This window comes from Centroberyx affinis, unplaced genomic scaffold, assembly GCF_046629955.1.
Source record: "Centroberyx affinis isolate AG114_WGS23_722 - 3 ecotype Tasmania unplaced genomic scaffold, CSIRO-AGI_Caff_v1 ptg000211l_1, whole genome shotgun sequence".
NCBI classification, from domain to species: domain Eukaryota; kingdom Metazoa; phylum Chordata; class Actinopteri; order Beryciformes; family Berycidae; genus Centroberyx; species Centroberyx affinis.
In genome coordinates this window covers 317258-331699 of record NW_027278903.1, presented here as the reverse complement: position 1 = coordinate 331699, position 14442 = coordinate 317258, and the positions used below count along the sequence as shown (strand labels likewise).

Below are 14442 nucleotides of genomic sequence, written 5' to 3'. Positions count from 1 at the left end.
CACAGGTTTATACAAGATGAAAGCATAAATGCATCTGTCACTCCTTAATGATATCTGTTTCTAAACCTGTTCTATGTTTCATAGTGCAACATCTGCTGTCCATGGCAATCACAGGCAACGAGGGAGTGTTTTGGATCTGAATTTTGGAAGAAAAAAAAATTCTTATTTGCAGAGAAACTCCAGAATAGATCTTGAATATTAATATGAGGGGAATCCTATTGTCTGACTGTGGCTTTTGCATTAAATTATATGCATACCGTGATGTAGGTCAAGTGGTGCAGACAAGATGGGAGACGTCAGGTGGTTAGCCTATATATACTGACAACCCATTGGTAATAGGCTGATAGATAATTATGCATAAAGAACATTGCATAAATAACTTTTTTGTCCTCGACTTAGTTACTGTGCTTTAAAGAACTTTTGCTATTAATAACTTTGTGCATTAAAATATGCATTGTGGGGAACAAATGCAAATCATTTTGTTTTTGGAATACATTTACTTTCATTTAGTAAATGCATTCAGCCTTAACGCATTTCAACGCCATCTTCCTAACCTGTCATGTCAGACTCAAGCCACGGGACGGAGACATTTCCAAAGCAATAATATCTCGTACGTCCCTCCCCACATAGGCGGGGCGACAGATCCAGAAATGTCAACAACATGCCGGAGACTATCAGTGACACAGAGAGACAAACTGACGAAGCAAAGGACAGAAATAAGCCGGCTCATAACATCGTGTCTGTAATATCTCAGTTCGCCGACGATAATTTAACATTTGTGCGGGTAGGAAACTCCTTGTGTGCAATCATTGAGCAGTATTTGACTGGGACTGCATGGGCATCAGTTGGAGATGACAGTACATTTGCCATACATTAGCCTCAGTGCGTCCAAATTTGAGCTTCTAGTATTTATAAGGCTATTATGGACAGCGAAGATACTGCAAAAATGCCCAGAAGTTTGGAAATCATAAAAAGACATTAGAGGAGCATTGGGGACCAATGTTCCCTGCAAGCTCTATGCGTCTCATAGTTTTACATAATAATTCATCACATTGACCAAATACTGATATCCTAATTGCTCCACTTGCTCCAGGGCTTTGAAGTTTATGTGTAAAATGATACTAGATACAGGGACTTGCACGGACAGTAAACCTTGGTGTTTATTGAACTGATGCTCCTGTCAGTGCCTTTCTCACTCTCATTATCCAACACACGATCAGCTTAGTTTACATAACTGGTTTCGCTGTCACTCTGTCAACTCTGAACTGTCTGTTGCTCTCTTGTCTCTCACACAGAACATCAGCACTGGACTGGCAATTGCTGGTGTTATTGTAATAGCAAGGAGTATCAAACTGGTAAGAGAAGAAAGAGACCCAACTCTTAACAAGTGCACATGTGATACTTAGGCAAGAGGGTTTTCCCCTGCTGCCCAGCTGACTCTGAAACCAGATCATAGCTTCCCTCCTTTGGATAAGGCTTAATTTTGACTCATGATTATTGTTCACTAAAATTTAAAATGTACAGACCATGATTCAGACCAAAGAGCTCCTTCCATCGAGCCAATTAATCCCAAATCTTGTTTTGTTTTATAATTGAAAGATGCTAATATGATATATGTTAACCAGAATGAGAGTCAATTAGGTTTTGCCACTCAGTTGTCTCATTCTGCGTCTTCAGATCACCAAGTTTGAAGCAGTATCTGAGATCCCTGCCCGTTTTATTGAGAGGAACGTCAGCCTTCGTGGGAAAGTTAAAACTGTCACAGAGAAAGGACTAGAAGTGGAGCATGTCCCAATTTATCTGCCAGTCCTCTCTCCATTACTTTCAAAACAAAAGGGTAAAGTGGGATATCCTTTAAGTAAATCATGAATGCACACACACACACACACACACACACACACACACACACACACACACACACACTTCAGAACCACCGATTAAAGACCAATTAGGCTTGAGCACAAACCATGATACCAATATCAGTTTATTGGAAATATGAAAAACTAAAGTTAGATTGTTGTAATTAGAGCATCAAATCTGTGTCAATAGCATGAATCCCAGCATCTATTTCGCTATCAGTTTAAGTCTTCTTTCAAATTTGTCTTATGGCTTTCAACTTAATTGATTTGTTACACCATGTATGGCTGTAATCTAACTGAGGTCACTTTATATGTCCTGACATACATGAAATGTCATTGTGACTAAAAGGTGGCATGTTTGTATTGTATAGTCAATATCTGACACTGCAGTGTTTAGTTTTCTTCTCTTCTCATGAGTGAGATTGCCCAGTAAGCTTGTTAGTCACAACAAGCCAGCTGCGTTATCGAATCATGGCGCTTACTAAGCTATAAAACCAAGCCGCCTATACTTTTTAGAGAGTGCTCCATCAGCAGCTTCAGTGTGAAGAACTCAGATGAACGAGTCTCCTCTAGCTAATTATAAGTATTACCTTTGTCCCGTTTGACCTCCTGTATTTTTAGCCTACAAAGGCCTGTCATTGGGGACTGTTTTTTTTTTTTACGTTAAGATAATCTACTGGTGTTTTATGTACTTTGTTTTTGTTTATCTCAAAGATTTGCTTGGTTAGATTCTGCCTTTGTCTGTATAAAATTCTCTCAGTTGGTCAGAATTGTGCCTCATAGAATCAGATCAATGCAGTGGACCGTAATCAATACTCTACAGTTCTATACCTCACATACTCGTGAGTCTACATAGCTAGACTTGGACCATACAAGTGGAGATGAAACACCACAGGCCAGCTATTACCCATACTGCACAGGAACATCTACCACAGATGTAAATGACCCCCCCCCATTTTTCCCTCTCCAGGTGTGTGTGCATCCTCGTTGGCGGTGCGTCTGGCAGGAGTGGAGCTGACTCCAGAGGGGAGGGGCTGGCTGGAGAAGAACCTGGCTCCTGCCCAAATCGTCTGGCTGAAACTGATCAGCCGTGAGGAGAACATACTCCACTGTCTGGTGTCTCACAGCAAGGTCAGCCATCTAATGGCCCGGGGGAGACTCTCAGCTAATGTCTGAATAATTGTTTACTTGCTGTCTGTGATACAGGCCCATGTGATAATGATAGCTTTTAAATAGTGTGTACCCAGCAGACATGTCAGGCTGATATGGTAATCACGAGTTTACAGTTTTCCATGATGTGACTTGAGTGGCCATTTCCTTTATCAGCTCAACCTCCCTCCTCTCTCTCCAGCAGGGGTCGATGTGGAGCAGCTATATGAATGAAGAGGTGCTTCGGCTCGGTCTGGCACGCACTGCGCCTATCTGTGGAGTCCCGCCAGACTCTCGCCTCTACTGGCGTCTCCACAAACGGCTGCTCAAGGCGGAGGGTAAAGCTGAGAGGAAGGGGCGGGGACTGTGGAAGGAGGACAGCCTATGGGAGAGGGCCGCAAAGGCTGTCAGGGACAACGCATTATTCAGACTCATAAAGAGACTCTTTAAGAGGACTTGATGCACTAATTGATTCAATGCAGAATCCAAAAAAGAAGTTTGTTGGCTTTGAATTCTGAGTGAATCAAAACATGACAGCACACTTCATCATAAATGGACACAAATCCCTCTGACTACATCCAGTGTCAAATGTTTTGACTGATGTATTGGCATGACTAATACACAAGGATTCACTAGGCTGAAAAATAGTCTCATCCATCATCGGTTTAATTGATAACAGAGATGTCTCTCAGGCCTGTGAAGACATTTTAATTAGTGGGATGTTGTAAAAAGCAAAAACTCAAACTGTTTTTTTTATTGCACTTTTCATTACATTCCTATTACACCTGTATCAGAGGTTTCGGGTTTTTATCACCCAGCCTTCAGTAGTTTTAGCTCTGTGTCTGTTTGCAATGATAAAAATGTTGTTATAAACCGCTGCCTCCAATCCTGATACTAATCCCCTGGCTTTCACTTCCCCCCATTAAACCACAACCCTAAATCCTTCTGTTCGCTAGCCCCGCCTCCTCTGTTGGTGTGTGTGGGACACCCCGCAAAAAATAGGAAAGGAGGGGAGGGGAGGGGGCATTTTAATGGTGTTCAAAAGGAGTGGGGGTCCCCTTGTCCCTCATCACTGTTGCTATAGAAACACCCAACCTGAAAGACAAAGCGTATCAGGGGCTAAACTCTATATTGGCCCCCCTCAAACCCCGTGGGAGCCTTCACGTGTGTGTGTGTGTGTGTGTGTGTGTGTGGAGGAGGAGTCTTTAAGAAGCCATAAAGAGGGCCCTTAGACATAATGTGACCGAGACATTAGAGCACTTAACCACCAAAACACAAGGGAGAGAAGACCAAGCCTGGAAACTGGGCCTGGCTGTGATTTCACGAAACTGTGGCATCACTTTAGCGGAAGAGTAAATAACACACAGGCATGGAAATAAATAGCCTCCTTTACCATTATTTTTTAGTTTCTTCTGATGCTTTTAAGTTTCCAATGATTGTGCATCAACACTAACTAAAGAATAGATCAGGTGCATTTGTCAAATTGGGAGTGTGTCCTGGATTTTTTGTATGTCCTCTTATACTCGTGTGTATTTGTCATTAGTGTTACTAGTATGAATCCATTGCCAGCATCGCAGCTTGTGTTCCTGGGGGCTTGTGTTGTTATCATGCTGTGTCCAAGCAAGGCAGAGGAGACAGTGTGTGTGTGTGTGTGTGTGTGTGTGTGTGTGTGTGTGTGTGTGTGTGTGTGTGTGCGTGTGCGTGCGTGTGTGTATGAGGAAGACTCGGGAAGTAAAAGGTAGTACTAAGGTAGTCAATGTAATGGGCACACGGAGATTAGAGCAGAGGGGAGGAGGGTCAGAGGGGTAGAAGGGGATTTTGGGTCTATGCACAAAGGCAAGAGAGGAGGAGTCACAGGCGAAGGGAAAGGCAGTGAGGGAAGGGAAGGGAAGGGGGGGTGTGATGAATCAGCTAGTCTTTCTTTTGTTGTGCAAATGTTACTAGCGGTTGTTACGGCTAGAGTGGCCTCTGATTGGTGGGCTGGTTTAAATTGTAAGGTGCATTTAAGGCTGATGGCTGGTGCTGCCAGACTTTGAACTGTCACTGAGGGAAGAGTGGGAGGGAAATCACGGCTGAGGCGATCGGCAAGGCGAAGGCACTAATGTTTCTGAGCTGATGATCAAAGGAAATCTGCGCTGTCCATTGAGGAAATTTAAAAGGTTTTATTTTAGGTATTATTCTGATTGTGACTGCTTTTTTAAAATAGAAGTTGGCAGGATGGCTACTGGTGTAAATAATAATAATAAAAAATGATAATAACAATGCCACATAAAGACATTGCATTTTATACAATTAAAAGAACCAAAATCTTGTCACACAATGTCAAAGTGCATAATAATCATATCAATTTACAGGAGTTTAGTTCAGTGTAGTCAGAAGATATCTGGATCAAATAATCAAATCCCATCCAATCCTTTCTTCAATTGTTTGGCCTTTATTACCCCTCAATTTAAAGAGAGTGAGTGAGTGAATCAGTAAACCATCTCTTTTGTCATGTGGAAAAGTAGCCCAAGCACTGAAGTAGTCCATTCCGAATCCAGTCCAGATTTTCTCAAAGCCACTGGTCCCGCACTAGCAGTACTTATTTGAAAAGGCAGTGTGGTGGTGGTGGTGGTGGTGGGTGCTTGCCTACACCAGTGAAGTTGTTGGGACATTCGCTCCCTGAAACCACACCACCAGGACTAACACTGACTCACGTTGGTGCCTCATGCCATGGAAGGAAAGCACCTAAAGGAATATTGTTTTGGTGAAAGTGACACGATTTTCTGAGAAAGCTGACAGCGTGGTTTCAAAATCTGAAACACAAGTGATCAAAGTAAGTGGGCTTATGATGCTTTTGTATGATACATGAAAGACTGACAGCAGGTAACCAACAACAACATGGCATCAAGCCACATAAGGTGCATTTTATTTACTGTGTCAAGCATGGCCTGTTTCTTTTAATAGAACAGTGCCGTTTTCAGAGAATGGCAATCTGCACACGGTTAACTGTTTCTTTTTCGGTATCCTTACTTACAGTATGGATACTGTATACAGTGTCTAAGCAGAAGTGCACCTGTTAGACCTGTGTACCCCAGGCACACATGCCCTGTAAATTAGAAACTCTATCAAGAAATTTCAGACCTTATATCATGCCACTGCAAGTAAACAATAGGTAATCAGGCTCATATCAATCATTTTTTCATTCTTGAATCATTCTAAACAACCTAAAATTTCCAGAACCCTGATTTGATCACTTATATTTTTGTCTTAGACATTTGGCTTGTTTGTCACTAGAATCAATAATTCATCTGCTTCAGCGATAAAAAAAAAACATTTAGTGTTTTTTGCATTTCATGTCATTTTGGAGTTCCTGGCCATTGTGACTTAACAACAGATTTGCAGCAGGGCAGCATAACAAAGGCCTTTATTACACTCAGCCGGTAGCCATCCCAGAAAGAAAGAGATGGGGCACTCCCCCTCAGAGAGCAAGTCCTTGGGGATTTTTTGGATTTGATTTGAGTGGTTGTGTGTGTGTGTGTGTGTGTGTTTGGGTGGGAGAGAAAGACAGAGAAAGAGATTTAAAAGAAACAGAGAGGCTGTGTGACACTAAGGTAGCTATCCATCTCTGCCCTCTGTGACAAACCTCTCAGAGCATCGTCAACAACTGCTACAAGGAGAGTCTTTGTCAGACCCACTGGTGAAGCTTGTATGTAAACCGATACAGGCATATTGGCTTCAGGTCCAAAGTCAGTTACTCTTAATGTGCAGTTTGCCTTTGTTGAGTGAGATTTATTCACATGTGGCAGGTATTTGCTTTCACCTGCTGTCATAATAAACACTCATTGGTACGCAACTGTAGCAGTGTAAGGTAGCTATTCTCTCTCTCTCTCTCTCTCTCTCTCTCTCTCTCACACACACACACACGCACACACACACACGCATCATACACATCATACACTCCCACATGCACTGTATAGCCTGTGTGTGTGTGTGTGAAGGAATGCATCAGGCGTAAAGTGACTCCCTTGTTATTATGTGACTGAAGTACTGTGGACAGTGTATCGGTTTGCTGGTGTAGGGTTGTAGGAGTGGAAACACGACTCTTTGTGGGTGCTGTGATCCCTCATGAATAATTGAAGTCTTTCTCTTGGAGGAAAGGAAGGGAGGAGGGACCGGGGGTGAACACACTGGACCTAAATGAGAATCTCAAACTGAGAATGTGTGTGTGTTTGTGTTTGTGTGTGTGTCAGAGAGAGAGAAAGAGAGAGAGACAGACTGACAGAACATTCTGTAATCTATTTTAGAAAATGAATAATTCAGGAGTCAACATGTGGTCATTTCACACTTTGACAGAGGTCAGCTGTTGTCAATACTCATGCACTTGCTCATATCCATTTAGTTACATTGAAATGTGAGTGAGTGGGCCACTCTCTGTGTATTGTAGTCTCTTGGTACACACTGACGTGCCTGTGTTGCCAAGTCAGCGTCTCTCGTCCCTCCAGCCGAAAACCAGAACGTCTGTCTTGTCTGTGAAGACGTAAAGCAGAACAGACAGTTAAAGTCTAAACCTGAGAGCAGCAGGACAGGGATGGGAGGGAGAGGCAGGGGGTCTCTGTGCTTGAAATAGATCTGAGGGGTTGATCTTATGACCTTACCCACCCCTCAATTCCACAGAAAGGCAAGACGACCCTACCACACACACGTTCACCCACACACACACGTGCAACCACACACACACGTGCATACACTAGCCTACATAAACGTCGAAAAAAGAGTAACAGACTGTACAGTGAGCTCTTAAAGTTTTCAAAACTTGACACGTTTCTTTATATTTTCGCTCTGCAGACACTGTTACTTTTACAGGATATGTTCACCCAAAATAGCTGAACATTTAGAAGTGACAGCATATTTTCTATATAATAATAAAGCATTAGAATACAATAATGTGATTTCCAAAAACCTATCCAAAATAAGATTTATAATATTTAACTTATCCAATAACACGATTTAACTTATCCAAAAGCAGCTTAATCTTTTCAGGGTGTTGAAAGTATTTGGACATTTTAAAATGATATTCACTAAAGCTGTTATTTTCAGTTTACAGATTCTGAACACACAATGCTTGCAATCAGTAAACATCACCAAGCCCATGATCTGTTATTTCCAGGCAATCGCAGCTTTAAATCTGACAGTAGTTAGAAGCACTTCAGAGGAGTTTCCCCTGCCACCACTCTTTTTGTTTCTGCTTTACTATGTTAATACAGCGTCTGTTGGCCTGACCGGCTCAGATAGCACCACTGCCCATCCTCTGTAACTCTACCCTGACCCTCCAATAACCCTCTGCCTCAAGGTTTCCTCTATCTCCTTATCAGGTTAAACGCTCACTGAATCAGTTCTGGCTGGCTCATTCAGATCTTACGACTTTCTTCTCTCTCCTCTTAGCTTGGTAGTAAATAATTAGGATATTGAAAACACCACCATTTTACACCAGCTTTGTATAACTATTAAGCCTGATTTAAAGTAGCACTGTGCTTATTTCAGGTTCAAGGGCTAACTAGCAAAAAAATAATTAACAAAATTGAAATGCACCCTTGAGTTTTCAGTGAGAAGGCGCTAGTCTGACACACACACACACACACACACACACACACACACACACACACACACACACACACACACACACACACACACACACACACACACACACACACACACACACACAGAAACCAGCAACTTAATTTTCAGCTTGACTTTGAACAGTAAAATGTTAGTTACATGCTGATCAAGGTCAAAAACAGTGTTGCTCCATGAACTCCTTTTACCCAACTGAGAAAAATAAATTGTATCACTGCTTAATATAATGGGTCAGCCAAATTGGAAGGATTGTAATAAAGAATTCCAATTTCCAAAACAGTCTTACATGAAATAAAAGCCATTTATTTTTTCCTATTTCCCACACTGCCAGCCTACATTGCAGGAGCCTATAGTTCAGAGAGAGTTGACGAGTGCCCAGTCTATACCTGAAGAGCTGCTGTGCCAAGCCTGTTTGCTCTCCATTCTGATAATTGCCTAACAGGCATTTACAGGCTACTCATTGACTCTCTAGAGTAGCGAGGCAGTTTGCAGGCCGTACACTATTAAGATCCTTATCCCTCCCAAACCACTTCTAGTTGGCCAAGTTAGAGCGAGATGACCTTGTCTGATAGAAGTCTTTTAAGTCTTTTGGTGCTCACGCTTTACCTCCCAGCCATCACCAGGGAGGAGACCGCTATAATATGTGTTGCCAGCTATGGTAGCCGATGTAATCTCCATCATCCTTGCCATGAGTTTATTTCCAGAATCAAACCATAATTCTAAAAATGTAAGGCTGATAATCTCCCAAAATGCATTGCAGCAGTTCATATGTTACGTGTCATCTCAGTCAGACAGACAGACAGTGTGTGTGCTTGAGAGAAAATAGAGTAAGGAATGGCAAAACAGAAAAGAATAGAGAGAAAGAGAAGAAAATATGATATTAATGCAATCATATTGTAATATGTATATTAATTTGCATGCTGTTTGCCTTTGTGAGTAGTGAGGAGTGACAGATGATGTTGTCTTTGTGTCTGGTGTCACGTGAAGGCCATTGTTACAGACACACACACACACACACACACACACACACACACACACACACACACACAGACACACACACAAGGTTGCACTAATTTAATGAGGCTGGACTGAGTGCTGACGGAGGCATCGATCACCTCTGACTTATTGAGTTATCTCAAACGCCACAGCTGGTGCCTCAGAGTGGCATGATGTGGTAGTGGCAGATGCATGACAGCCTGGCTTGACCGTGTGTGTGTGTGTGTGTGTGTGTGTGTGTGTGTGTGTGTGAGTGTGTGTGTGTTTATTTAAATGTGTTTTAATAGAAACAAGAGTGGATGGGGAGGAAAGTGAAATGTCAGCCCTGTGCCAAGACCTCAAAAATGCAAGATAATTGCTGCCTCAACATGTCAAACACCAAGCGCACAGATACGCACATGATTGGTTTGTTTTAAGGATCAGGAATGGCCTTATACCAAACTGCACCCATACTTATTTATTAATAAGCCCAGATCTCAAGATATTTATATGGTTCATAATAACGTCTTAAGGCTACTCACAAGTTATATTTTGGTTCAAGATGTATCTTTTTTGTAATTCTCTATAATTAAGTATTACAAAAGATCAATTAATTGATCCCTGAAGGAGAAATGTGTTTCTTCTTTCTGTATCTTTGTGTTCCTGGAGCTGTTAGGGATTCAGTGTTTGCCCAAACTGTATGCTGTCATATCCAAAGAGGATTTAGTAGTAGTGAAATAACTTTGTTTCTGTTATCCAAATGTACTAAGCTTGGCTCCAAGCCACTTCTTTGTGCCAAGATTTTGCATTCACCACTTTCACTCATATTGCTGATGTTATGAGAGACCAAATGTACTTGTTTATGTATATGCAATATATCAAATTATATCCCTAAATAAAATATAGTTGACCTTGTTTTGCAGGTATAAGTATAATTACTTAGTGCATATATATGTTCCTGAATTATAGTATTATAGTATATAGATTATGAAGTATATATATGAGTTGTTTTAGAAGGTTACATCTGTGCATCTGTCCTGTACTGTATGGACTATCGCAGCCTGTCTCAACTAGAAATGAAATGGTAGGCCTATATTGTAAGAGCAAATCTGTGTTTTCTAGATGAATGATTGTTATATCATTCCTTATGTCCTCTGTTGGCTTAAAAAACGCCAAATTTGAATTTTCCAAATAAGTCCTCTTAAGGGTAAGGCAAAAGTGCAGCAGAAGTTGCAGGCAGGCCATGCAAAGAAAAAAGTGGGACTATTAAAAAGTGTTTCAGATTGTATTACTTCAGTCTGATTGAAATACCCACTGCAACAAAACTTTATCTTAGGGGCTTTCTCATCCTACTTTCTGTAGAGAGAGGGAGCGGATCATCAGGCAGTCTGGCAGGGGAGCAGTTATTTTTGAGGCACGTTCTCTCCCAGCAGGCCGAAAGACAGGAAAGAGCAGATTGTATTCCCTTGGGGTTCGGGCCCTCCCATAGATGAGCAGACGACTAGGGTTACACACAGAGAGGAGGAGAGGCAGAGTCGTTTTACCAACCCTCATGTCATGACCATGACAACGTATCCACACAAACTTAAAACACACGCAGCTCACTCACACACATGCATGGACACACAGACTTTTAGATTGTTGATGTGTTAAATAGTACCAGAATCATACTTTGCTATCACCGGTAAATACAAGCCACAACATATAAAGAATTCCTTACACATTTTGGATTGCTACCAACAATCAAGAAACAACAACAACAAAAATTAATTGACAAATGCATATTTCTTCCCATTTTTTGTTGTTTGATACCCTGCTATGCATGTAATAGCATTGTAAAGAGCCTAATAAACCAACAGAAACACAAAATGGATGAAATGTTTACTTTAGAAATGTACTGTGACTATATTAGTTTTTGGGCAGGGTTTAAAAGTGCACCCCAACTTCAGGTGTTTGTAGCGGATTCATATAATCTAGCGGTATCATTACTCTGCTCAAACAATGTCCCCAGTCATCTCCCTCTGCTGAACTCCTATCTCTAATTTGGACTCTGTCAGGAAAACAAACAGTAATTTAGAAACATTATTCTATAATTAAGCAGTAAGCCACAAGAGGCCGTGCTTTACAGGGATTTCAGAACAGCTAAGAGGCTTTGTAGGTATAATGTGAAGCAGAGTTTTAAAAATCACTGGAAAGCACAGACTCAGGTGGCTGTCTGCGTTTCTAAAATGGCGGCAACACATAAGACCGCAAATGTTCAGTAAATCTTTTATTTTTAATCAGTAATAATGAAGTACAAAGTCAAAGGTATATTATAGGTCTCTGCCAAAGCATCAGAGCATGAGCTGAAATATTTACTCTTTAAGCCCTTCTTCTTAATGCTTTTTTCTCTTTTCTTTCTTTTTTCTTTTACTTTATACATTTCCATGTTTTGTAAATGTGATTAATTTGACAAGATTTAGCTTTTTCTTGGCAGTGTGCAGGATATTCATTTGACTTTTTACTATTTCTGAAATTCGTTCCACCTGTAGGCTATTAACTCTGAGTCATCAGAGCACAGTAGCACTCTTCTATTAATCAATAATAATGAAATATGTATAATGATAAAAATCTTATTCATATGCAAAGGAATAAAGTTCTAGTTGCCATATGAGTAATCATTTTCACTTAATGCATTAATATTTAATTGAACAGTTTTGTAGTTGCAGGTGTTCATTGATTGGGTATTTTACAAGGTCTTTGACCGCAACTCAGCCAACTGAGAACTGGAACTAACTATTTCATAAACCAGCTTCTAGACTATCTGTAGAATGAATGGCAGTATCACAGGATAATCTGTAGTGAATATTTACATTACATTTTACGTTTTAGGTATTCAACTTAGGTATTCAACTATTCAACAGAATAAGCTTAATTTCTGAGCTCTAACCAACAGTAATGAGACTGAAATCTGCACATTCTGTACATGTTATCCACATGGGTAAAGTGAACCTGCCTAGACACTTTCTGTACATGGGTATAGCCCTCTGTAGACCCAGTAATGTGAATATGAATACATTTTTTCCTTTTGTCTCAATAAGCTCTACTAATACTACTAATTGGCACATCCTTAATCAGCCATACTTTTTCATACTTTTTTCTTATTTTCATTCATACATTTGTATTGTTGTTGTGTTGAAATAGTGGGCTGTATATGTCTGTATAACCCCTTCTTATCTTATCCTATCTTATCTTATCTTATAATTACATTACGTCATTTAGCAGACGCTTTTGTCCAAAGCGACTTACAATAAGTGCATTTTGTCAACAGTAGTCAAACCAACTGTATATCACAGTCTTCATCAGCTAAGGAATAAGTAGCATTCTTATCTTATCTCATCTCATCTCATCTCATCTCATCTTATCTTATCTTATCTAAAGAAGCTAAAGTAAGGAGGAGAGAAGGTTTTTTTTTTTGCATTATAAAACACTTTCAAAGAAAGTCTGGCCACAAAAGATTTTTAGACAACAATTCTCCATGTCGGCTAAGATGAACACTTTGCGCACACTCTCTCTTTTTTTTTTCTAGCTTGATTCATCATGCATGACATGACATGAATGTCAGATTGACAGGATAAGTAAGTTGCTGCCCATATGTTAAGTCATAAATGCCACAGAGTTGACAGGCCTCTAGGTTTTAAAGTGAGGCAGCAGAAGGGTTGTAGGAAAACACTTTCACCTCAAAGAGACTCCGGCTTGATCCCTGCGCTCTAAGATCTGGTCTAGACAGACACCTCTCCTCAGGTCAGCTGACACCAGACACCAGTAACTGTCGCAGAGGCTCCGGGCCCTTCCGGATCTGTGTGTCTCCTGGTGTGTGTGCGTGCGTGCGTGTGTGTGTGTGTGTGTGTGTGTGTGTGTGTGTGTGTGTGTGTGTGTGTGTGTGTGTGTGTGTCGGGGGGCAGTAAATCACAGGAAGACAGACAAGGAACAGGTGGGGAAACACCAAGCAGTGAAAAGGGTTGTAGGAGAGGTGGGACTGAAAAGTGATCAGTGGATAGAGATGGAAAATTGGGATTCCAGGAATAATGGTGCGGGGAAACAGAAAGATGACAAATGAGAACACATGGAGAGAGAGATGTAGAAATTCATAGGGGGGGCAGCTTAGTGGACAAATGAGGGCATGGTGGGATGGTAGTTTGGTAAAGAGGAGGGTCAGAGAAAGTTTCCATTGAGGAGTTGTAGAGTTGTAGAGAGTCTGGGCTAGATGTCGCCTGAATGGCCTCAAGCTGTTTCATAATAATTTCAAAATAAGAGTGACAAAGCAAAACCAAACAAACCCAATAATTTACCTTGTATGCTACATAAAAGACCCATGTAAGTGTGAATGATTTGCAGTGACATCTTAGACACTGTGGAGTCACCAGTGGTTAAGGGCAGTCAAGGGTTAAAGGTGGAAGGGGGGAGCTGTGTCGCTACTAACTGACCTCTTGGATAGAGACGTAACTCTGCTGTCATCCCACCCAAGACTTTTGCAATGTTTCCTCCTAGGTGTGTATTTTGTCTTACTTCACTGTCATTACAGTCCTGTAGTTCTTAATCAATCTTCAGATAAAAAAAAACTCCCTCCTAACTGTCTCTTTTAATTGAAGGTCTCTGTTTCTTGCAATTAGTGATCCCAATTTTCTACAACACAGAAACAATCATCTGATGTGATTAAAGTTAATACCTCAGAACATTGTTAGCCATGTTTTTTCAGTAGTAAAATAGTTGATATCCATTTTGTACTGTTTGAATACTGACATACGCTGTTAAGCGCTGTGGGTTTGGGCCTTTATAGACCAGACCAGTTGTTTCTCCTCTT

General features: G+C 40.9%; 2 protein-coding genes across 3 annotated transcripts in view; both read left to right on the top strand.

Annotated features, from left to right (window-relative positions):
* Positions 1 to 657: 657 nt before the first annotated feature.
* On the top strand, positions 658 to 3866 carry c18h3orf33 (c18h3orf33 homolog (H. sapiens)). 2 transcript variants are annotated; one of them, XM_071540767.1, is made up of 5 exons: positions 658 to 784; positions 1296 to 1355; positions 1678 to 1837; positions 2830 to 2990; positions 3214 to 3866. In XM_071540767.1, exons 1-5 carry the CDS (start codon positions 662 to 664, stop codon positions 3466 to 3468), a joined length of 759 nt encoding a protein of 252 aa, XP_071396868.1. In that variant the 5' UTR covers positions 658 to 661; the 3' UTR covers positions 3469 to 3866. The 2 variants fall into 2 exon arrangements, with proteins under 2 accessions (XP_071396868.1, XP_071396860.1); XM_071540759.1 differs by having other exon boundaries at positions 3211 to 3866.
* A 1891-nt stretch (positions 3867 to 5757) lies between these two features.
* Positions 5758 to 14442, top strand: part of plch1 (phospholipase C, eta 1) — a 58746-nt gene continuing 50061 nt past the window's right edge. Inside the window, exon 1 of the mRNA XM_071540842.1 lies at positions 5758 to 5814. The gene's annotated coding sequence lies outside the window, so the exon portion shown is untranslated. The remainder of the gene's footprint in view (positions 5815 to 14442) is intronic.

Coding starts and splice junctions, on each gene's coding strand:
- c18h3orf33 (XM_071540759.1), top strand. CDS start 662: ATGCCGGAGACTATCAGTGACACAGAGAGACAAACTGACGAAGCAAAG. Junction 785..1,295: donor ATAATTTAACATTTGTGCGG/GTAGGAAACTCC, acceptor TCTCTCACACAG/AACATCAGCACTGGACTGGC. Junction 2,991..3,210: donor GTCTGGTGTCTCACAGCAAG/GTCAGCCATCTA, acceptor CTCTCTCTCCAG/CAGGGGTCGATGTGGAGCAG.